The sequence below is a fragment of the Chelonia mydas genome, chromosome 6 (assembly GCF_015237465.2).
Source record: "Chelonia mydas isolate rCheMyd1 chromosome 6, rCheMyd1.pri.v2, whole genome shotgun sequence".
Taxonomy (NCBI): domain Eukaryota; kingdom Metazoa; phylum Chordata; order Testudines; family Cheloniidae; genus Chelonia; species Chelonia mydas.
In genome coordinates, this window is record NC_051246.2 from 87,983,181 (window position 1) to 88,008,323 (window position 25,143).

Here is a 25,143-nt window from a genome sequence, read left to right on the forward strand (position 1 = left end):
ATGGCATCCACACCAGAGACTAAGGGACAAGAAGGCAGGAGCTGAGCTGGTGGTGAGAGGCTCTGCTCTTGTGGAACAAAATTGTTTAGATCCCACTGTTGTAATATAGCACATAATACTTATTAGTGGTGGTCCATCCCCAACACCCCAGAGCAGTTTCAGGCTGACTCTGCATTTGGGTTTCTAGGGGCTATCTCCAGCACCTGGGTGTCTAGCATTCTGAAGAGATCTTGTCTTCCCAGGAGAATCTTCTCCTAGTAGGAGTCTAACCACTCAACAACCCACCCACCCCAGTTGTCCTGACTCCCACCCCTCTGCTCTAATCACTAGACTTGCTGTTCAGCAGGTCCATACTTGGGGCATGGTTGCTATAATGGCTATGTGGCTCTGCCTGTGTAAACTTGCCATGAGTTAGAGGCCCAAAGGGTGCACCCAGATATGTAACAGTATTTAAGAAGGGAAGTGACAGAGTCTAGATGACCTCAAAACAGTAGAGGACACAGAGGAAAGGCTTGTGCAGCAATGTTGTGTGGGATACCAATGGCAGGGCTTCCAGAAGCAAGAGTTAATCTAAAATATCGTTGCATCCACACAAGCCTCAAAGGGGGGGGGAGGAGAAAGAGAACCTCATTCAGGAATAGTTATTTCCCTTCCAAAGCAGATTTAATTGATGTGGGATAAGACACCAGATAACTCAGAAAAAACACTTGTGGATGCAAAGCAGTTTATTTAAAAAACCCCAAAACTGTTCTGTGTAGACAAGGCCCTACATTCATCTCCCCTCACTGACTTCACACACTTAGTCATCTTAAGTGAGTGGCCTGGTCTAGATTAGGGAATGTTTAAAAATGCATTAAGTAGCATTTAAAAAAATTAGCTCATGGGTTAACACCTACTGTAGAAACTTTTTTAAGTGTTTAAATCCTATTTTGCTAATTGGTCAGTCTTTACAGGGCTATTGAAAAGTGGGTGCAGTCTGCCTTTGTACACCTGTGTATTTATCTGTAATCACATCTTTATACCTAGCAATGTATCATGCATATATGTATTGCTGAAGCCTGGGAGAAAATGACAAACACTTACCAACACAACTTGCTCTTCCTGTGCATATTCTTGATTTCTGTGATACCCTATTTCTTTTTTTTTTTTTTTTTTAATACAACAGAAATTCACTCACACATTAAATAGGTTTGTTTTATTTCACAAAATTACTTGTTACTTACATGAACACTGACATTTTAGTTAAGGTAGCCCTTTTGAATATCATTATTCAAAAGATTTTTCCCTCTGATCCAGAAAAGCACAGATGAAATACATATTTTGCACAGTTAAATTAGCAGTTTTTCACAGCTGAATAATAATGTAGATCCTCCTTTACAACAGAAGGGAATAGATTTTTAGAATGCTACTTCCAATGCATTCTTCATTTTAAAGAAAAAACCTAAGGAACTTGAGAGGCTTTTAATTTTGTAACAAGTATTGCCCCAAAAATGTAAGTTTCCAAAAACATCCAAATGAGAGAGTTTATGTGTAAGCTTCATTTTCATTACCAAAGTCATCCCAGGTGAAGAGTACTTAAGTCTTTAAGGGTTAAAACGAGATGAGACTATTAGCAAATTTCATCAAAGAAGTTCGTCAACCTCCTTGGACTTTGCATCATTTGTTTTTCTCAGTAATGCTTGTTTAAGTGCATTGATCTTCTCATCAAGTTCAGCCAATGAATATTTCTGTTTTTAAAAAAAAACAAAACCCAATTTACACATTGGAATTGCTACACAAGTATTCAAGCAAAACTTCACATTTTACTGCAGGAGGAGTCATTCCATATTGAAACTCTTGATGTTTCAGTGCTAAGATGAAAATACATTCAGAAATTTGAAAACTGACTAGTTACCTACAGCGATCTTTTAACCACCTCAATTTAGCAGGAACAAAAAAGGCTGAATATTTGACTCTTTTCAGCAACAGAACAAAGAATGGTTAACTACTTTAACAATTGATGAAAACCAGATAGTGTAAGTATCTGGCTTCTCAAAAATAGCTACCCACTACTGCTAGACAAACTTTCTACTAAAATATTTTTAAAATTTATGCACTGAAACATATGTACAACCACACAGCTGAAAAACTGGTATTTGAAGGGAACTCGGTAACCCAACATATAGTTAACTACATATATAAAGTAATTATGCTGGCTGTGCACTTTGACAATATTGTATTAAAACGTGGAACTACTCGTAAGTTATAAGCATTTCATAAATTAAGGTAAGTAAAAGTTAATGGCACTTACATGGGGTGATTGGACCTTCCTCCTTTTGCCAGAAAAATTCTAGGGGGAATAAAGATTAACCACAGACTTAATACACAGAGACAGATGACTGTGTTGTGGGGCCCTGGGCCGGAGCAGTTGGGAGCCCCTCCCCACCCCTTCCACCTGCATTCCCCTGCCTGCCTGGCGCTCCTGCTGGCAAGTGGGATTGCAGTGCAGGAGTGTCCATCTTTTTTCAGGGCCCAGTGGCTAATCAACCACTATTAACCTAGCATTCACCGAGGATTCCTTAAAGTCTGGAAGCTATAAGATCTATTTTATTACTGATACAGGAGTCAGTCTTCAGAGCACTGAAGGGAACACTGACCATCATTCCATAGATACGAAGAAAGCCTCTTCAATTAAGTAAATTTTAGGGGTGGGAGAAATCCCAGGCAGAATCAAACAACCTACTGCTTTTCCAGAGAACAGCCAGAAGCTGCTCAAACTTCTTTACACTGCCCAGCCTGTATACCCCAATCATATCCTAAATAAGGCTGCCTCCAGAGGTAATAGGGTAGTTTGATATTTAGTGCTGATGCCTTGTCCATGATAGTTTTTTCTCCCTAAGGTTTCTCACCACTGCTAGTATCGATGGTGCAACATTCATGCAGACACAGTACGAATATACTGCTGGCAGTTTAGGCACTGACCTACACTACCTGCACCACTGCTACTGTAAACTCCATCCAAACACCTATTGCTACCCAGAGAAGATCCCAAAGCACTTTGTGTGGGGAAACTCAACATGTTAAGCAGAAAGCTCCCTCCTGCACTACCTTTAATTTCCAAATAGCCTCAAGGTGTAGCCCCATCTACAGCACATATAGCAATCCAAGTAAAAACTTAGGGCTGCATTTAAAATTTAAATTATGGCTGTTCTACTCTTTCTACCAGAAGGCTCCCTCTCCTGCTGGTGTCATTAGGAGAGGTATTCAGTCAGGAAGTGAAAATTCAGGGGAGAGGGCCACTCCATTTTAATGACATGGAGAACTGAAGAACAAACATTTCCCCATGGTATTTAACAGGTAGTAACAGCCAAGGCAGGGTTCCCTCCTTTGCCCACTCAGTATATCCCCACTATCAACCCCATCAGCAGCTCTCTCAGTGCTCCAATGTAACAGCTGAATCCCAAGGCTCTTCTCTCTCTCTCTCTCTGACAGACAACCTGTGGAACTCCTTGCCAGAGGATGTTAAGGCCAAAACTATAACCGGGTTCAAAAAAGAACTACATAAATTCATGGCAAATAGGTCCATCAATGGCTATTAGTCAGGATGGGCAGGGATGGTGTCCCTAAGCCTCTGTTTGCCAGAAGCTGGGAATGGGCAACGGGATGAATCACTTGATTATCGGTTGTGTTCATTCCTTCCTAAGCACCTGACATTAGCCACTGTTGGAAGACCGGATACTTCAGCTCCTGTCAGGCCCTCTACTATCAGCTCCCCATATTAGCCTTGCTTCTGCTACTCTTGGGGTTCCTCACACCCCTCCTCCAGGCATGGGGAAGCTGCAGCAGGGTCCCCTCTCCCTCGTCACAGGCTGGCAGATTGGGGGAGCTGCAGTGGGGTCCCCACTCCCCCCTTATCCCAAGCTCAGTGCTGCAGAAGAGGAGGGGGAGGAACAGAGGTATCATCCTGTCCATCTTTCTCACAGGAGGGAGTTGAACCACCTTGAGCCGCTGGGCTCTTTGCTCTCTCTCCTCCTCCTTCCCCACCTATGAGAACAGCGATCAGAAGGGAGAGGCTCTGCCTGTTTCTGGAAGGGCTTAACTTTGCGAGGGTGCTGGAGCTGCTTGTGTCAGTGAGAGAGGAGCTCCAGTATCTCCTGAAATCCTATCACTTGCAAAACAAATTGAGTTAGCAATAGCACTGTTCCTCACACCAGTTCTTGACACTAATTCTCTGTGGTCATTAAAATGTAATCAGATTGTGTATAAAAGCAAGATTGTCACCGGTATGAAAATCATACTTTTGCTCAGTTTTAAGTTTTTGTAGTTTAGAAATTTCATAGTTCTATGGAAAAAGTGTTTACCACCTAACTTCATAAGATTTCCTATATCAAAGATTTAAGAAAACAAAGTCCCAACCATATGTAGGTGTGCTGAATAATGGAAGTTAGACAGAATTACTTACCACAGATAGAAAATATTCAGGGGACATTCCTTCCAACTCAAGAATTTTATCTTCAAGCTTTTTAATTCTCTGATAAATATCTCTAGGTACTGGACCACCTAGATGTAACAGTTCAAATAGGAAGAGTCAGGACACCATCTGAATGAACAACATCACTATAAGCTTAAACTTCATAGTAGAGCTTGAAGAATTCACCTACTAGCCAGAAGATGAGATTAAAAAGGTGGGTGGGGAAATAGGAGGAAGGGTAACCAATCTGGTCTGATGAGAAGCCAAGCCCTATTCAGTTGCCAGGAGAGAGAGAGAATGTTGCTGGAATTTCTACAAAGGTGCTGTCCCTGGACCCTGCACAGAACCTAATTCATCACCCTCCAATGTCTGGTGAATTTAAAATTCCATCCTCTCTACCTTGTGGGAGGGATAAGATTTAACACTTTCCATTCTGCAGCTGCAAAGGAGGAGTCTCATCTTCTTTACCCTTCCTCTAGGGGGCGTGTGTGTGTGGAGGGGCGGGGGTTGTTTTTTTTTGGGGTGGGGGTGCCTCAGTAACTCTAGTCCCTGTCTCTGGCTCATTGCTTCACAAAAATGCAGGAACATGAAACTGATGCTAGCAGTGTTTTGACAAGCAGCAGTCAGATTGGCTAGTGTGCAGAGGTTCTGGAACTGTCTGCAGACTCTTGGGGGGCGGGGGGGGGGAACTCTATCAGATGACACATGAAAGTTATCTTTCCAATCACCAGGGCTAGAAATTGTTTTTAGTGCAAGTAAGTTCTGCAGAAATTTATGACTTAAGTACTAGGGTGATTGGACAAATGGATTTTTTGAGACATACTTTAGTTCTAAAACCACTTATAGCCTAGAACAGCAATGATTTTGAAACAACTTTGAAAAAAAATTAACTCTAAAAGAAACTTAAGTCCTTCTTCATGCATGTTACATCCAGGATTTAAAAAACAAAACCAAAACACCCCATACAGTAGGCTACAGGAGACTTAATACTGGTAAATTTTAAAAGGCAAATCCATTAGTTAGTTTTAGCTGGTAGCATGTATTATACTCTATTCATTAATCTTCTGATAGCTGCTCGTGTGCAACTAGACATTAGCAGGCACCTCATGCACCACCGTTCTACTGATTCTGGGGAAACCTACAATCCCATGTGGTAGTGCCCCAAGCATTACCACTTCAAACAGGAGGTAGCTAACAGCCATCAGCAGAGAGCAGGTGGTGACCGGTCACCTATGGGTCCAACATCGATATTTAGAACTGCACTGGAGGGAATTCACCCCTAGAAGTGAGAGAACAGGTGTCCTGATGGCAGTTGCCTACATTCACTGCAAGGAAGGGGGGATATTGTGGAGGAGCAAGGTGAGGGGAGAAAGACCGCCTGCTGTTTTCTGTGATTTTACCACAGCATCTTGGCCTATGACTCAGCTATCTCGTCCATGTACTAAATAGAACTGACCATACAAAAACATGCAACGTGATGAGGCAGATTTTATAGTACATGGCAATCTATAAATTGGAGTAAATATTTAGCCCAGTAGCAGCTTTCATCCTGAAAGCTGCAACATGTGTGGTACAATGCAGACATATTTAATCTGTTTTTTTCAAAGTAGTAACTAATGTGGCCCCATCACGCTTTTATTCCCTCTGTTGCCTGCCCATCCACATCTTTACCTTGCATCATTTCCAGCTCCGATTTGATTCCATTAAAGAATCTAGCCCAACCCTTGCCAAACAGTATTGAAATAAGCATTATAGCCGTGGTTTAGCTTGCTTCTCTACTTTTGGAGCACACACAGACCGCTTTGTGACCGTCTTCCCACTCTTCCCAAATACATCACAGCAAGTCCTGGCGAGGGTTTCAGATAGTTTTTCTCCTTATGGCTGGGAAAGCTTTGGCAGGGAATAAGCTTTCTTCCTTCAAGGCTGCTCTGTGTTCAGCAGCTGTTATTTAAAACTGCTCTGCTCTCACTCCTCCTAGTGCTGCTGTCTTTTACTGCAGTGGTAGTAGAAGGGCAGCAGTGCTAGGAGAGAGCCACTCTGACGGCTGGTGAGCAGAGAACAACCCTGCAAAAAGCCCCGCCTCCCCCCTTTTTACTCCTCTGAAACAAGAAGCAGGGAGTGGGTATCTAAAGCAGGTCACATTGTGACAGCTGGAGATTTCCTGTGGGGTGCTAAGAGAAGAGAAAGATGAACTTGAGGCTTTTCCTAGGGCTGTTGACTTGGTCAGGAGTTGACCTGAGATGGATAGGAACTGAGTTGAGACCGAGAGATCTTGCAGTGTTTCAGCTGGCCTGACCCTTACAGAGAAAATTCTGCCATCTACTACTACAGAGATGTGCTGAAAAGTATGCAATCCACAGTCATAGACTGAACTTGAAACCTTGCCTAACTGTACTATATTAGTGATAATTATAGTACAATCTAATATATTAATCACACAATTAAAGCATGTGGTACAAACCTGTTTGTAACCGTAAATGAGCTTCAATGTTTTGCAGTCTTTCCTCTACTGCTTGGTTTCCACAGTCACGAAGCAGGATACTTCCTTTGTGATTGGACCCGTGTGGTCCTTCAGATCTAGTCTGAGGACCATAGGTATTCACAACTCTAGAAACTAGGTTAAAAGAGGTTACACGATTACCACATATGCGCATGTAGTCAGTTCTTCTCATATCAAGAACTTTTTCATTTAAGGAATAATGTAATGGAAATGTTTAATTTTTTTAGTACAGTAGTTTTACTAACTTCACTGTGATAACCGATCTAATTTTACTACAACTTTTAATGTGGTAAATGTCTCTGGGACTTTTAAGACTAGAGGTTCAATAAAATGCATTTCTTAAAGTATACTGCCTAATCAAAAATTAGGTATGGATAAAAATAACTCAAAGCTTTAATTTGTCTTTATCTGAGGCAAAGGGCAATTTCTCTTCCATGTGGCAAACGTTCAAGAATGTTTTGAGTGATGTTTTGTCTTTTAGCTGCTAATCTCAATAACAGCAATAGTTCTATCAGTAGCTGAAAAACAAATATAACATCCAAGCTAAATTTGTGATTGGCTACAGCTAGTGTGAGAGTGGGAAGAAAAGTCAAGAAAAAGCCATGACCTAACATTATGGGATGCATTACAGCTACCACTATGTTAACAAGTAGAATATAGGGGGAGAAACCACCACAAGAATTAGCAGAAATATTAGCAAGGGAGTTCTCAATGTTTTGTTCTTTGGGTTTGCAACTTGGGAGTCTGGTTGGACTCTTCACTGCTTCTGGATGCTCAGATAGCTGTGGCCAAGTGTGCTTTTTTTCCAGCCAAGTCAAAAATCTCTTGACCAATCTTTGTGGCAAAATCCACAAATAACATTATCCATTCTTCTGGGTGGTCTTACTGCACTGTGCTATACCTGAACACCGTTCCGGAAACTTCAGATGGTGCAGCATGCTGCTGTAGGCTTACTGCGCGTTTCATGCAGCGAGCATGTTACACTTGTGCTCCAAAGTCTGCACTGGCTTTGTTTCCAATTCTTTTTTCCAGGTGCAAATAAATGTGCTGGTTTTGATTTATCAAAAGGTCTGAACAGTATGGAACCTCTTCTATAATATTGTGCTGAAGGTAAGACACTTCAACTAACAGCCTCAGGTTTAAAAAAGAAGGGACCTTAACTCTGCACCTCAATTCTCCAATCTTTCTCCTGGCACAACAGAAAATGGTTAAGCTTTGCAACATGCTATGACGCTAATCCACTGTATTATCCTAGACTTTTTCTAAACGGGTGATTGAGTGGGTAGCACAGGTAGACTTTCAATTTTCAGGAGGGGCGGGGAGTACTTTCATTATTGTATTTCAAATAAGTTGTACATGTGCCTAGACAGCACTGATCAGGCACATTTTTGCACACTTAATTTCAGCACTTGGGAGATTTTTGGGTCAATTCCCTACTGTTCCAGATTTCCTGTGTGACTTCTGGCAAAGTACTTGGCCTCTTTGTGCCTGAAGAGTAGTACTTCTCTACCTCCTAGGGTGTTGGGAGAATTAATATATTAAAGACTGTGAGATGTTCAGATACTACAATGATGGGGGCCATATAATTCCCTAACTAGACAGAGAGAATAAGGATTATTTTATACACTTTTTTTTTTCCTGTTTTTTCCCCCCCTTTTAAAATGTTTTTGGGGGAGAATCTTGCTCGCTGGGTTGTCCCCTCCCATGCAGTGCTGCTGCACCCTCTCCATCATCAGAACAGTACTGAGAGGAGATGGCAAGAGTTTAAGACCTCCCACAACATTGGCCAAGGAACTTAGTGGGGATGGAGAAGAGATCAACACCTTCCACTCAGGATGGCTAGAGCAGTCTCCTCTTCCTCATGTGGCAATGTCCACTAGCAGTAAGTGAAGGAGCATTTAATATCTGAGCAATCCCTGGGATAATGAAGAAAATGTAAAGCCTTGCAGTACAATAATTCCGTAATTATAACTTAATCTGGGTTTGCCTCCCATTTCAATACAACTATTTTGGTTAGAGGGATGTTGATGATTTAAAAAAAAAAATCCAATTCCTTAGCTATGTTGCTAAAACCAATTTAAATTGTTAAATACAAATAATACATTTTTTCACCTACACACTGGGATTTTGGGTTTTTCTTTTTTTAAAATCTTTCATCTCAGACAATGAAGACAGACTAGTTTATTTTTGCTTCTGGTAAAAGACACCTTTAGGTTCTCATGCACTTGTACTGTGCTGCTGGCTTTGGGATGGAAACTTTGCAGGGGGAATGATTCAAAACTGTTTTTATTAGACAAATCAACACAAATGTTTCCATGATATTTTTAATGTTCTATACAAGAATGTACACATTTCAGTTGAGCCACATTTGATCAGGCATTGTCCCCGTCTGGACAGCGTTCATTGTGGCGAATATATTTTGAAGAGAAAATTACATAGATATTAATTAATTACTGCTTACCCTTTACATGACTTTTAAATCCAGGATAAGGTGTGAAAACTGCATCTGTTCTGGCACAGCTGTTCTCTAAGGAAATTTAAAAAATTAGAGCCCTTAAGTGCATATTTGTAAATTAAAATGCTCTGACCACTGGCTTTTTGGCTTTTGGCACATCAAACTTCAATTCCTCTTCCTCCAAGGTATGAAAGGCCTAGGCCCCAGTCCTGTGAACACTTATACACAAGTGGACCCACTGAGTTCAATGGGACTACTCACCTGTATAAAATTATTCACATGTGTAAATGTTTTCAGGATTAGAACAATAATCTGTTCCAATTTACATGTGTTCTAATTGTCCTCATCTCCTTGGTCCATATGTTTCTCCATATCTTCTACTTATTGCTTCCTTTTCTTTCAACCCCTACTTTAGGTTTGGTTTTCTATCTTTCTGCCCATAAACTCTTCTCCCTCTTCAAGTCCCTCCTTAAAGCTAGTTTCTTCCATGAATCCTTCTTATTGTAGAGGGGGCTCCACATCAGTGCATCTTGTTCCACTTTCCCTTCTCTATATTGATGTCCTGTGGCTTTATTATTAGTAGTAGTAGTAGTAGTAGCAGTACTAGTAGTATTGTAGCTTGTAAAATCTGAGCCCCCACCCCCACCCAATAACAGAACCCATCTCTCATTTCCTCTCATCATATTCTAGCATTTGTATTTTATTCTTGTCCATGTACTTAGAGCAATATTAATGGTTTTTTATAATAAAATGAGCATAAATAGAGAAGTTCTAGAATCAGCTCTTCTGCATGTAAGCTTACTTAATATAACTAAAGTGACATTTTATTATCTAGCACCTCTTAAACAGTCTATTCACTTTTAATGTTTCTGAATATTAGTCTAACTTTTATAATTTCATTCCAACTTGTATGAAAGTTATAAAACTGATCTTTGAGATCTAAAGCATAGCAGGCACAACAATTATTTGTGATATTTGGGTTAATAGCTACTGGGAAGATACTAGAGGACATAGGAAAACTGCAGTAGTTTACTTATTTATAGATAAGTCTCTTCAAAACACTTTTACAATTGTTTTGCTCTGTATATTATCACTGAGTGTTTAAGTAGGACACATTTAAAAAAAACAACTTAAGACCCTTCACATTTTTCCTTAGTAACTTAGTACTAAATTTAGAATTCTCTAGTAATGTAAATAATTTACAATGAAATATATTCTCTTTTAATCAAACTATTATACTTCTCTAAGTTTGGACTTTCAAGAAACAATTAGTAAGACATTATTTGCACTGCAATTCTCCTGCATTAACTTAATTTAGTGTTCCTTTTTAAAGTCAACAATTACAATAACTTCATAAAATAAGTATCTTCACATTAATGAGGCCATTTGATTATAGACTCTGCAGTTTTTAAAATATAGTAACAGCTCCTCTTAATCAGTATGGACTCCATGAAACTTAGAAAGATCAGAACACTAGTACTGGGAGATTTCAGGAGTAGCAGCCGTATTAGTCTGTATCCGCAAAAAGAACAGGAGTACTTGCGACACCTTAGACACTAACAAATTTATTTGAGCATAAGCTTTCATGGGCTACAGCCCACTTCATTGGATGCATAGAATGGAACATATATATATATATATATATATACACACACACACACACACACACACACAACATGAAAAGGTGGATTAGGGCTAATTAAGATGAGCTATTATCAGCAGGAGAAAAAAACTTTGTCTATCCAATTTCCACATCACACATACAAATAGTTTTTTTTTTTTTTAAATATAAAGACCATTTTAAAAATGAAGTTTGTTTTTAAAATATAAATGACATTTTAAAACAAAAATAATGTTTAAATTGCGAGGAAGATTAAACTCTGGTTGGATAATTACCTTGATTACAATCAATAACATTGCAAAATTCCCTGACATTATTTTCATTGATCTCAGCTTGTTTCCTCTCAATGAAGGCTGATATCCTCCTGTCAATCTGCAGGTAATAAACATGGAAACATATCTATTTCATTGTTGTAATTCAAAAAGAAAGAGGCCATTTCTCAAATCTAGACAAGATGGTCACTTACTTCTGCTTTTCCAGCTTTTATCTGGACCACTTCTGGGTCAAAATTAATATGAACCTCTTTCAGATCTCCTGAATCATAACTTGTATACTTTTCTTCTATCTGTGAGGTACTATCAGATAATTTTGAATTTGTATCCAACTTCTTGCCTTCTGTTTTATCTGCATCTTCAACAGTGACTATATTTTCCTCTTTAATCATTGACTGGAGTTTTTCTAAAAGAGGCTGAAACAAAAAAGTATATATGGTAGGGTTTAAAATGGCCACATGCTTCTCATTACAATGTCTAAAAAGACTGGTTAAAATAATTTGAGACACCATAGAATATCAACCTGATATACAATCCAACTAAAAATATAGCACTTCCAAATTTTATGCCCTTATGACCACAGCCTGTTACAGGTTTGTATATGAGAAATTGAAAAAATCCAAAATGTCTGAGCAAATCTGTCTGCTGCTCATCTGTTATGAACCAAATCAAAGCTTCAGCCTTCGCCACCAATGACACTTAATTAACATGTCATTCAGATGCCTACTCAGAACACTAGGCTTAGTATTTTTCCTCCTTAACATGAGAGCCAATGCTCTCACTCTGTAAAGCCCTTACTTTATCACTACAGATTCTCCACTTGAAACTGCAGTTGCCCAAAGTGTATGAGACAACACAGACATGAAATATATAGGTGTTATGCTGAACAATCATGCTTTTCTTGATACGGCTGATTATCTACTTATATTACGAAATTAAATGAGAGAAAGCACTGGTATCCGTAGCAGCAAAATAAATGCTTATCATTCTACTGGATGTTCTTGCACAAGATGTAAAAACAAAAGCCTAGCACAAAAATAAGTTGTACTACACATCTTTTCCCCCCCCCCCCACTTAAAGTCTTCTCTGAATTTTATAGCTTCTTTCTCCCCTACAAAACTAGGATTAATTATTACTTTTAACAGGACAATTTCTACCAGTCTAATTTCCTGAAAAGGAATGAAATTAGTGTCTACATTTAAGGAGACAGCAAATAATTTTTACTTGCTTTTAACCTTACATTTTGTCTTTTTTTTGTTTATCATATTAAAGACTCGATGTGTAAAACAAAGGCCCTTTTTCATCCTGTAGACTAGCAAGTTAACAAGTTCCTCTAATTTTACCCCATCCCCCCAAATACAATACACTTGAATCATTCACTGAACAGATAAAATGAAAAATTTGAAATGTATTCAAATCACCACCTTCTTCAGATGTCAGACCACGGAGCAGCAAGGGCTCAATTCTGTTCAGCTATTGACTGGCCAAAAAACCCAAAAACCAACCAACCACACACACACAATCACAACTAAATTACAGTGTAGTTGCTACTTCTGATAGGGCCAAAAAGTTCCAAATAGTTAACAAAAATGCAGTGACTGGCTACTTGGCAAAATGAGACATTAATGTCAAATTACTTTCTTGTTAAAACCTATGCTGAAAATGTTTAATTGCAGTAAGACACTCCAGGATGTGTCATGCTGGGATAATGCCACTTCTTGAACCACTGAAAGCACTCCATGAGCCTCAAAACTCACCCAAGGCATGGAATCATTATCATAGCATGACACACACCTGCCGTGTCTTATTGCTTAATTATAACTCACCATAGATGGAAATGTATTGAATTTACAATGCAAGTCTAGAAATCAATGGGGCTGCATTTGTTCAATCTTCTTACCCTTAGTGGCCTGGTAGGCTATTCCCACAACTGTTCTGACAACTCTGTAAGATAACAGGTTTGAGTACCTATGAAGTGTAGTGGAATCCCAAATGTATAATATACTTGCATGCTTCTCAAGTTAAATACTTCAATACCAAATCAAAACAATTGAAAATATGCAGTTTATATGATCAGCATTTAAATGTAGCTAGATCTCTTTGGTCAAGTTTAAAGTGTCCAATAAAATATTTACCTGCAAATATAAAATATGTTGTTGAAGTGCACTAAAGAGCAATGTAGGCTGGAGTGCCGAAGTACTTTGAAGCTTGCTCCAATCGATTACAATTTTCACCACATCATCTCCAAGGTTAAGCTTCAAAAGGGCAAACAAGCATTATCACAAAAATTACACCATTATGCTGTATTACAGAATGTCATAGAAGTATATGGGACTTCTACAGGATAACAAAAATTCTCAGCCTGTTGACTGCATTTTATGTGAAAGAAGAATGGTTTTAAAATGTTAGTCTTGCATTGAAACTTCAATTGTAACTGTCACTCCAAGTAAATTACTGTGTATGTTTGCATGAAGTCTGATTTTTTTAAAAATACTCTTTAGTTCATGCAATAAAAATGGCATTGGTTAACTTAGCCTTTTAATCTGTCAGCTGTTAAATCAGTCTATCAAATCAGCTTCTATCAACTGTTACAATAAAATAGTTTATTACTGTAGTTTGCTTTTATTTTAGCTGGTTTGACAGCATAGCTAGTGACAAGGCAAAGCCGCCAATATACTTGTTTCACAGAGATTATTGCTTTGCAAATGGTGGGGGAAAAAATAGGTAAAACGTGTGTTTAATTACTGGTATGTTAAAATAAACTGTGGCCTTGATTCTGAGGTGTGCTGAGTGCTTGCAACTCCCACTAGGAAGTGTGGGCACCAAGCACCCTTCCAGATCAGGTTTTAGTCTAAAAAGAATTTTAAATTACATTTTTCTTTTGCAAGAAGCCTACATAAATAAATCTTTACCAAACCCCAGGTTAAGCAAAATGCAGACTGTGCAGCAGGATCTTCTCCACCCCATGAAATCTACTTCAAAATCCAAGTTTAACTTTCTATGCAACTGAACCATTGCAAACCCATACTACAAAAACAAATTCCATGAGATTATACTCCTTAACGAAAACGATGTACAATTTACAGATTATGCACATATTGAAGTTAGCTTTTAGAAACTGCGTTGATCATGCATCTAATAAACCTCTAATCAATGTGCATGTTTATAAAAATTTCATTTTACAGTACTACACTTCATTAATAATCACTAATGAAATGCATGCATGCTCTTCATTTTCACCTCTATTTTTGTTTCAATAAAACTTGCTGCTCTCACAGGGCCTGATCCTGAGAAATAGTAAGCACTTGACAACTCCAACCAAAGCCAAATAGGTTGTTTTCCAACCAAATAAGGCATTAAAGACTCCCCAAAAGTGAATGAAGAGCTCTATACTTAGGCATAATTCCTATTTAAAATCAACAGGGGTTGCATGATTCAGTGACACTCAGAATCAGGTCCATAATTCCTAATTCATTCACACACTTGTGCTGCTAGATCAATATGATGCTCACAAATAGTGCAAGCTCCCAGTTTTTAAAAAGAAAATTAGACTATAGCTAGATGATTCTGAGTTTGCATGCCTGAAGCAGAATACCTTTAACATATACCTGCCCAAAGTAGGAGCCAGCTAATGGGATCAAATGTGGGTAAGAAAACAGAATGCACGTATTTAGTTCTTGAGGATTTCAACAATTTTTTTTTTAAAGGGCTGACAATTGAAGATTGAAACAATGAGCAAAAACAGATCTGAAGCACAACATACATAGTGAGAATCAAATGTGAATAAAGTAAATAGAATGCTAGCAATACACTGGGAGGCAAAGCAATTTAATATTTAACTACTTTACATATTTGCAGTAAAAACAAGAACAGTGATATACCTAAAAAAAATATATGAAGCTGATCCTGCATCCTTAAACAGGCAGCATTCTCATTCCTGTTCTGCTTGAGTAAATGTGCAAGATCAGAGCCTAAGCCAATACACAGGAAAGGAGATGGGGGACTCACCAATTCGTATAGCGGCAGAAAAACTAGTGAAATGAGTCTGTATTTTTCTTCTTACTCAGCATCAAAATTCTAAAAACTAACAGTCACAACAGGTTCAAGCTTTCCATCTTTTGGTTCAGCTAGATATAATATCTAATATTTTTAGCTATATTTAAAGCAAGATTTTATTCTTTTTGGTATTTAACCTGCACATACTGTATCAGGAAAATTCATGCTTTGGTAAGCATGCTCATTTTCAACATTTTATTTACCTAAGAAAGTGAAATTTAATGTACATTTTAGTTAGCTTATGAGATTATTTATCTGCATCTATGGTGCCAATCAGGCATACATGCATATGCACAGTTTGTGCTAAATGTTTCCACAAAACAATATACAATACACTATTTTGGATATTGTTACTTATAATGTCTGCTAACAGTCAGTGGGAATACCTATACCATGCATTATAGATTAAAAAGAGTACTCCTCAACGATCCCGCTTTTCAAATAGTCACAGCAACAGTTGTATGCTTCACTTGATATTTTGTGGCTCCTATTTAGGCAGTTCAAAGCGCAGAAACTTAGCAAGATTTCTGAATGGGAATAATTTAGTGATAAACAGTTAAAAATGGTAAGTGAAAAGATTGGGTTTTTTTATTCACAGGCCCGCTTTAATCACGCGTAAAGACTAACCCCTATGTATTACTACACTAATAAATACTGAATACGCAAATTAAGCTGTCATAGTAATGTTTCCTCTTGCCTTAACAGACTTGTAAGGACTGTGATAAACAGACTGAAAAGTTATAGTTTCTGTAGCTACTACACTAGCACTGGCTGACAATCTATTTTGTTGCAGTTGACGGTAACTTTAAGTCACTCCATCACAATGGATATCTTTGCGGCTTGATCAGCATGTGGACCTTACTACACATGTGCTACTAGGCCCAGAATCTAAAATACAGCCCTATAAGTAGCCAAGCTTCGGGTAACCAGTGAAGTACTGAATAAGGGACAGAGCTTAACCATTTTTAAAACATTAAGTGCAAGGATTTAAGCTGTTACATAGGGTGTGTCATCTTTAGCATCAGGTACCTAGTTTACATTATGTATATATGCCAGCTCCTGCTTTTTATATATGAGGTTGACATTTCTGCAGTGTTGCGAAGCACAAAAGGAACAGTGCTCCTTTACAGTAACATGCATATAGCAGTGGTCACAGAATATAATTTTTTTCTTCACCCACTCAGTTGTTGTGATTAAAGAAGAATTATGGAAAATACTGTCCACAATACAAAGGGAGGCTTTTGTGTAATGCTAGCCTGATACATCTAATACTTAGCACTTCCCTACCTCTGAACACTGTATAACCAATCCACACGGCATTCCTATTAGAGAGACAGGCGAGTGTTGTTACAGATGGGGAAAAACTGAGATACATAAAGGTTAATGCCCAAGTTTTCAGACCCTTTATTTTGAGTGCTTAGATAGCTATGGTCTGATTAGTAAAGGTGCACAGCAGCTGCAGCACCCACTTGAAATGGCAAGAGAGGAGACTTGTTTTTACCAATACCAAAAGAAGTCAGACAATGTTTAGTGGCTAGACTGAGGAATAGTTGGGGAAAGTAGATATCTACTTTACAAAAAGATTAAGAAAATGTTTGAAGTGGTATATATTTCTCTCCCTCTAACTCACCCTTCAGATGTAGCTTCTAACCTTGGGCCCTAAACACTTGTGCATGGTTTAACTTCACAAACTTGAGAAGTTCCACTGATTTCAATAGAGGTACTCATGAGCTCACAGGACTGGGATTTTTGGGGGATTGTAAACAATTTGAGGCAAGGACTATGTCTGCCCGTGGACCCTGATCTTGATCACAGCCTCTGAGCACTACTGTAATATCACTACTTAATGACAGTGGGCTCTCCTCACCTCTAAAAACAGGCCCCAGATTTTTCATCTTAAGCACCCCCAAAACTTCAGCCACTTCTAAAAATATGGCCCAAAGAAACTTGCTCATGCCCCACAGCAGCAAAGTCATGGGCAGAACCAAGCCAAAAGTCTAAGTAGTTCTAACTTCAAGTGTCTTGATCATTTTTTTTCCAATTTATAATGGACTACTTAATAGTTTGTGGACAACGCTCATACTAACCTGTTGTGTGTGATAAAATCTACACACTTTGTCATATGAAAAAAATTTCCTTCATTAATAAATTTAGGCATATACTCTGCAGGCAATAGTCAAATTTTTAAAGCCACAGTTAACAGCAACACATTTGCTTTGCTGTTAACATGAAACAAAGTAGCAATGAGAGTCTGTACACCATCCATCACTCAAGTAGCAGCAAGATATTTGATCCTTGGTAATAGCAGGTACCAAATGACCATGAAAGCACTCCCAAATGAAAGGATTCCTCCCCCTCCCCCCCAATAAGGGAGCGTTGGCTGGATTATAAATTGCAAGTCGATTTCTCACCAAATAAACCCAAATTGTCCTATCACCCGCCCCCCAGGCACACCCCCTGCTGCCTTTGGTTACTTTCATCCCCTCGCCCTGGACAGCTGCTACCCCCACCCCAGGGGTCTCTCCCCACTACCATGCCCCCTTGCCTGTAACTCTGCTGCTCCCCCCAAACGGGGCTCACCTCCCATGCCCCCACCAGCAGGGATTTGCACCATCCCCTGCCCCACAGAGCTGCTGCTGCTGTCGCCCGCCCGCCGCTCTGCCCTCACTGACCTGCCCCGTCAGCCTGGTCAGGGAGCGCAGGGCGCCGCTCAGCACCTCCCTGGCGGCCGGGGCGCCGAGAGTCTCCGGCGTGTGGGCATCGGGCTGACGCTGGTTGGGCTCCCCCACGGCGGCCATGACACCTGGCCAGGCTGCTGGCTGCGGGGACCATTCCTCCGCCGCCGTCGCTGTGAGATGACGAGTCCCACGGGCGGCCGGAGTGCGGCGGAGAGCCGGGTGTGTCCCCGCCCACAGGCCCGACTGACGGGCGGAGCGACCAATCCTCGGCTCCGCTCTCGGGCCAGGCCTGCGAGGGGCAGCGGGGGCTGCTGAGCCCTGGCTGAGCCGGGGACTGTTGTATCGAAGCAGGGAAGGGCCCGCTGGCAGAGCCCCTCCCCGGCACGGAGCGCCCAGAGCCGGCCAGTGCTTGGTCCCTGTCTCCCGAATGCCCTCTGGCAGGGACTGGAGTTTGGGGCCAGGGTCCTGGTGCGGGCTCTGGGTCTGCCAGCCAGCGGGTTCAACCCCCCTGAGTCAATCATGAGACTGGCTTTAAAATCGTGGCTCTTAGCTTCGCGGGTTGAAGCTTTGCAGGGTCACCCTGTCAGGCTTGTCTCTGCAGCCATACGGATTAGAACCTGAATGTTTTAAAATGAAAGGTGAGCTCCCCGGGTAATAGCCTGGGGGCTTTTAGAAAAACACCGGAGTATTGTGAGACTTGTGACAATATAGACAATGTGGGCAACATTGTTTTTGTGGAGTTGTTGCGCTGGGATGTTTTGGGTTCCAGGTTTGTGGGTTCAGTAGGGATGGCTGGATTGGCTCTATTTTGACAGTACAGTTTGGGGCGGGTAGATCCAGCTTTACCTTTTTGTTTGGAGCAGCTGCCTGATCTGACCTATGCCTGCCACCTTTCTTTACTGTAGAGCAGTGTCACCCCCATCCCTGCTTCTTTCAGAGATACAATAGCTTGGACTCAGTAACTTCATTATTTTGGGAGGATGGTCGAGAGCAGTGACTTGCCACAGGCTGGCTGTGGAGGTCAGCTTCATGTGCTGCTGAGTTTCAGTGTAAATAAACCTGAGCTCCACCATCCTTTCCACAAGCATGACTCACTCAGCGTAGCTTCATTCTCATTCCCTCAAAGCTTTGCCCACCTAGTCCTGCTCCACCACAGCCTGTCCCACTTGTACTCATGCTGCTTCACTCTCTCCCACCCTTTCACTCTGTAGCAGCCTCACCCTTCCTGTGCTGCAATTTCAGCCACCTATACAATGTACTGCCATAGCTATACCAATGGACATAAGTGCCTTGCAAGCATGCACATACACTTCATCATAGCATCACCTAGCATACCCAGATCTTCTTTTTATTTTATTTATATTATAATAATGTTGTCTAGAGACCTCAGTTAAGAATGGGGATTTGTTTTGCTAAGCACAGTTGAAACGCAGGTAAGAGCCGATTCATGTCCCAAAGAGCTGAATAAACAAGCCAGATATAAAGTGAGACAAAGGGATATAACATACAAGCAGACTGAACAAAATGATGCTTTGTAAACATGTTAATTACACATTTTTGTAGCTGTTGCTTGGTTGGGTTTTTTGTTATAGTTTTTGGCTGAGGCTTGTAAGTAAGGAGGGAAGGCAGGAAGGAATTAACTGAAAGGAAAACAAAGGAAGTGAGAAGGGACATTGAGTGGTGAGGGGGAGAATGAAAGAAAGATGGGGAGAAGAGAGAAGAAAGGATAGAGGGCAGTACGAGTGAGTCTGAAATTAAGAGAGTGAGAGAGAATGTCTAGAGTAAGAACTTATAGCATCATCTGTGTCCAGAGTTCTCTGCTGAAATTGCTTCTACAGTTGCTCCTGCTGGCTTCCTCTGGGCTGTGTCCCCTTGCTCCCCAAACGCCTTTGAGGAACAGTGGGCACTATCTGGGGTTCTCTGTTTGGTGTTCCCTTCTGGCTCCTGGCTTATGTCCCTGTAACCCTCACTCCTGTCCCTGTTTTCTCCTTAGTTGTCCGCCATAATTATTTGAGCCCTGGGTTCAATAGCTAAAGGAGGGGCCTTCAGCTGTGGGTGGGTTTGTGCTCCCCTACCTTCCCAGGACTTCAAGAGGTGCTCCTGCTGGCTTCAGTCTCTGGTCCCTGGGCTGGTGCTATGTTGGAGTTTTTCCTCTTTCCTGAGTCTGCATGGCTGGAGGTGAAGGGAAGGCCTAGTTCCCTCATAATGGGGCCCTCCTTGCATTGTTCAGGGTCCTGAGGAATCATGGAGGAAAGGAGTAGCCCCAGCTGGATCAGATGTGATCTCCCTCCCTGCTTTTCCCAAAGCTATGCCAAAGGAAAAACACAGTGAAGATTAGGTACTATGAGATCAAACCTAGGCTGGGATATAAGGCTGACATTGGTGAGTTTACCTTTTGATAAAACTAAAATGCCTTGTCTTTACTATGTTTTTACCTTGGGGTAGCTTACATGCATTAGATACCCTGAGGTAAAAATGCAGTGGTTTTTCAGCAGTAAAGACAAGCCCATGTTTTTGTTATCTGTAACATGGGGATAATAGTGCTTTTCTAAATTAGTCTCACAATATCCATGTGAGGTAATCACTGTTAAGCACATTGAGATTCTTGAGTAAAAGGTACTATAGAAATACAAATTAATTTATTATTAATTATCGTTATTGCAGATATTTCTAGGGCATTTCACACTGTTGTATTTGGACAAAACTTTACACTGTTTTATTTAGTGAAAATGTTTCCCAAGAAATACTCTGTCTCCGCAACCAAGCCCACTACATTGAAAAAACAGAAATAGGGAAATACTGGCCATTTCCACAGGAGATTAATATCCAAGGCAGTTTGCAAGTTGGTTGAACAAAGAGCTGCATCTTACATGAAGATCTGAGGGTATGGCTACACTGCAAAGAAAAGCCTGAGACACTGACTCAGGCTTCAGGGACTCAGGCTGGAGGGCAAAAAATAGCAGTGTGGATATACACACATGAGCTGGAGCCCAGACTCTCAGACCCTCTCCCCTTGCTGGTTTTCAGAGCCTGAGCTCTAGCCACAGCGGGAATATCTGCATTATTATTTTTAGTTCCACAGCACAAGCCTGAGTCAATTGACCTGGCTCTGAGACTCAGCACCGTGTTTTTTCTTTGCAGTATAGACTTACTTTCTAAGTTGCTAGACTTGGCTTTAGATAGATTTCTGGTGGTCAGAGCCAACTTGGGGTCCTGAAAAGCCTGCTTCTAGAGGTCCTCCTAATTTAGAGGAACTATAAATGCAAAGGACAATCTCCATTTTAATTATTTTTATTTTGAAAGTACTTTGGTAGCTTTTTCCTGCAAACATGTCCTTGAAAAAAAGAGACAGAACACTAGCTGTGCAAATAGAGAAAATACATCAGTTAAGTTTGGAAAGAGGTGGCAAAAAACATTTTGCAGGCCTGCCCAAAAATGCAGAGTGAACTCCAGAGCCAAGAAAGGCCTACTGGGTCTTTTGTGCCATAGACTCATGCAGTATAACCTGTAGGATAGACAATATATAAATGGTGTGATTTGATAAAGATGGGGCTCTATAAATTAAAAAAAATCCAAATCCATCAAACCGCAGCACTTTGAATTTCACATGAAAATGACTTGCTAGCCAGTATGAAACACAAGTATAATATTTTCTCATTCATCTCTGTTGCTCAAGATACGGGCAATAGCATTATGCAGTGGCTGAAGTTTCCAAGTGGCTAGGATGACCAGACAGCAAATGTGAAAAATTGGGACAGGTGTGGGGGGTAATAGGAGCCTATATAAGAAAAAGACCCAAAAATCAGGACTGTCCCTATAAAATCGGGACATCTGGTCACCCTACAAGTGGCCTTCAAGTGTAGGGTGAGATAGCACTTATTACATTTGTCAGCCTTGAAGTGACAACAGCATGGGTAACTATAGCAAATTCCACTTCTGAGAGAGGTTGCAGTTTATTGGCCAGCTGAAGATAAGAGAAGGTGTATCAGACCATTGCTGCTATCTGGGAACAGAGCTGTATCCAGTAAGATTGGAACCACTTTAGCAATTGATAGATGGATGCCCTCAATTTAGTTTGCAGCAAGTGCTTTTGGAGTGATGAAACAGTGTTACTCTAGTTGGTCTGCCACTGTCTTCTCAGTGGTCTTCACTAGAAAAGGGAGGTAAGAGACTGTGAAGTAATTTGCAAGTTTGTTAATGTCAAATAATGTCAAATGTGTATTAATCAAGGACCAGATCATAGCAATTGTTCATGTTGATGGCAGTTTGTTTCCTTCATGGAAGCATTAAGTATCCCTATCAATATAAAAGACATAGGTAGTCTCCTTGGTTTTCATTATCTAAGAGGGGCCTGGATCTATTTTGAAGTTTCATAAGTGGATCTCTCAGTACATTCAGAATCTGAAATTCAAAGAAGATACAAGATAATGAATTGTTCTGAACATGAATGAGGATAGTGTAGCCAATAATAAAAGATATTAAGTATATTTAGGATATAGAGGTGAAATATAAGAATTAACATTGTAACACCAAGCCTGTAAGAAACTCAGCCATTTAAGGCTTTAGGCCTGAAATAAGTTGGCATGGCTAGGTAACCAAAAGATAATCCTGAAACAGTTAAGTGTAAAATTACAGTACAAGATGTGCTAAGTGCTGATATTCTGGAAGCTATGCTGCATGAGACTGGAAAATATGCCACAGTGTACCAGTTAATATCACAAGGTGCCCAATAGTAACATTTCAGGGGATTCTGTAATAACCTCAAGTTGCTATGGTAACTCATTGATGTAGATATTAACGAGAATGAGGGGAACTAAAGGGATAGTGAGAGTTGCAGCACCCCTAAATTAGTGGGGTGTGGAAGTATGGATAAGGAAAAATGGGTTGAAACCCTTATGCATATGTATGAGCCTTAGCAGGCATAAGCATAACTAAGGATAAAAAAAGTGTTGTCTGGCCTGGTTGAGGTGGGGGGAAAAACACTAGGAGATCCCAGGATGACAACCACTGGTGGTGGTGATGATGATGATGATGACTGACACCTAAGGTCCCCCCGCAGGAGATCATAGAATATCAGGGTTGGAAGGGACCTCAGGAGGTCATCTAGTCCAACCCCCTGCTCAAAGCAGGACCAATCCCCAATTAAATCATCCCAGCCAGGGCTTTGTCAAGCCTGACTTTAAAAAGCTCTAAGGAAGGAGATTCCACCACCTGCCTAGGTAACCCATTCCAGTACTTCACCATCCTCCTAGTGAAAAAGTTTTTCCTAATATCCAACCTAAACCTCCCCCACTGCAACTTGAGACCATTACTCCTTGTTCTGTCATCTGCTAACACTGAGAACAGTCTAGATTCATCCTCTTTGGAACCCCCTTTCAGGTAGTTGAAAGCAACTATCAAATTCCCCCTCATTCTTCTCTTCTGCAGACTAAATAATCCCAGTTCCCCCAGCCTCTCTTCATAAGTCATGTGCTCCAGCCCCCTAATAATTTTTGTTGCCCTCCACTGGACTCTTTCTAATTTGTCCCCATGCTTCTTGTAGTGTGGGGCCCAAAACTGGACACAGTACTCCAGATGAGGCCTCACCAATGTCGAATAGAGGGAAATCATCACGTTCCTCGATCTGCTGACAATGCTCCTACTTATCCAGCCCAAAATGCCATTGGCCTTCTTGGCAACAAGGGCACACTGTTGCCTCATATCCAGCTTCTCGTCCACTGTAATCCCTAAATTCTTTTCTGCTGAACGGCTGCCTAGCCACTCGTTCCCTAGTCTGTAGCAGTGCATGGGATTCTTCCATCCTAAGTGCAGAATTGTGCACTTGTCCTTGTTGAACCTCATCAGATTTCTTTTGGCCCAATCCTCTAATTTGTCTAAATCCCTCTGTATCCTATCCCTACCCTCCAGAGTATCTACCACTCCTCCCAGTTTAGATGTGAGTGATGCCATTGATAGGGTAAACACTATGCACTTATCTCTCTATCTGCTGTTGTATTTCAGGACTTGTGGGATCTGTTTAGTGGATTTGTTAATAAAGGGACTAGTAGTAAATTGCAATTGTTTCTTATTCTAATGATACCGATAATAATAATCCTGATGCTGTAGCCCTCAGGAGATGAACCTTTATTGATCACTGTGGTCTAAAAGATTAATCAGTAATCAATTGCAATCAATCACCAGCCCATCAATAAAACTACAACAGAGAAATAATGCATGGACAGAAAATAAGAAAATGAAATCAAACTGGGCAAAAGTATAAGCCCATACAACTAAGGAAAATTGTTTGAAACAGGTATATTCCGTGGAAGGAAGGCATCTGAAAAGCAGTAATTCTAAAAGACACTTACGAGTTATAGTAGACAGTAAAGTAGACATAAGTTTGTTATGGGATATGGCAGTAAAACTGGCCAATGCAATTCTGGTCTGCATATAAAGCTGCATCTCATTAGGGGACTTACTGTAGAACTCTGGTAGGACCATACCTGAAATATAGAGGTACGTTCTGGGCATATAATTACCAGAAATATATTTGCAAATCGGAGAGTATTCATAGAAGAGTGACAAAAATAGATACAAGGGTTGAGAGATTAGCATAGGAGGAAAAATTAAAATATTTAAATATGAATAATTTGGCTAAGTGATAAGATATTTGAACAATGCAAATACCAAGGAAAGAAAGGAATTTGGAATGGTTTTCTTTAGATATTTTCAACATTGAAGAACTGAAATATGATAAGTTTAGCTCTCATGAGGCTTTGGTCCCAGAAATGACTCCCTGAGGCATTAAGAAACCTGTGAAAATATTCATGCAAATAAAAACACTAGGCTATTTGACTTCATCCAAATACTGCTGTCTTTAACTTTGTCTTCTTTGCAATATTTATTTATTTTTATTTATCTATATTAATAAAATGATAAGCACCCATACCAAGCTCTGGGTGCCTACATATAGTTTAAAATTCATAATAATGTTTGTTTAATATACAAAAATGTACATCAGCTAGTCATCACTTTGAGTTACAAATACAGTACCTTCTAATTAACATAATACTAATACAATCTTTTCCAATATTCAACCTGCCCCTTCTCCAAGTCCCCAAGAAAAAAAGAT

The 25,143-nt window shown here is 40.3% G+C and overlaps 1 protein-coding gene and 1 long non-coding RNA gene across 7 annotated transcripts in view; one reads left to right on the plus strand and one right to left on the minus strand.

The window, feature by feature from the left end:
• Positions 1-1,180: 1,180 nt before the first annotated feature.
• LOC102948285 (MAP3K12 binding inhibitory protein 1) lies at positions 1,181-18,237 on the minus strand. Of its 5 annotated transcripts, none has more exons than XM_043548712.1 (9): positions 18,027-18,235; positions 13,434-13,553; positions 11,493-11,714; positions 11,302-11,425; positions 9,412-9,477; positions 6,912-7,064; positions 4,442-4,539; positions 2,291-2,329; positions 1,181-1,727 (listed from the first exon to the last, which is right to left on the minus strand). In XM_043548712.1, exons 1-9 carry the CDS (start codon positions 18,150-18,152, stop codon positions 1,623-1,625), a joined length of 1,053 nt encoding a protein of 350 aa, XP_043404647.1. In that variant the 5' UTR covers positions 18,153-18,235; the 3' UTR covers positions 1,181-1,622. The 5 variants fall into 5 exon arrangements, with proteins under 5 accessions (XP_043404647.1, XP_007065311.2, XP_043404648.1 ...); XM_007065249.4 differs by having other exon boundaries at positions 11,302-11,398; positions 18,027-18,232; XM_043548713.1 differs by lacking the exon at positions 2,291-2,329 and having other exon boundaries at positions 18,027-18,237.
• A 102-nt stretch (positions 18,238-18,339) lies between these two features.
• LOC122466203 overlaps positions 18,340-25,143 on the plus strand; it is a 121,349-nt gene continuing 114,545 nt past the window's right edge. For both annotated transcript variants that reach the window (XR_006291551.1, XR_006291552.1), the window contains exon 1: positions 18,340-18,670. This is a non-coding gene — a long non-coding RNA (uncharacterized LOC122466203). The remainder of the gene's footprint in view (positions 18,671-25,143) is intronic.

Excerpts from the sequence above, each read along its gene's own strand:
- LOC102948285 (XM_043548712.1), bottom strand. The coding sequence starts at position 18,152 with ATGGCCGCCGTGGGGGAGCCCAACCAGCGTCAGCCCGATGCCCACACG. Across the intron at positions 13,554-18,026 it reads TGACCAGGCTGACGGGGCAG|CTTAACCTTGGAGATGATGT; the intron begins GTCAGTGAGGGC and ends GCCCTTTTGAAG. Across the intron at positions 11,715-13,433 it reads AACATATTTTATATTTGCAG|CCTCTTTTAGAAAAACTCCA; the intron begins GTAAATATTTTA and ends TTTTTGTTTCAG.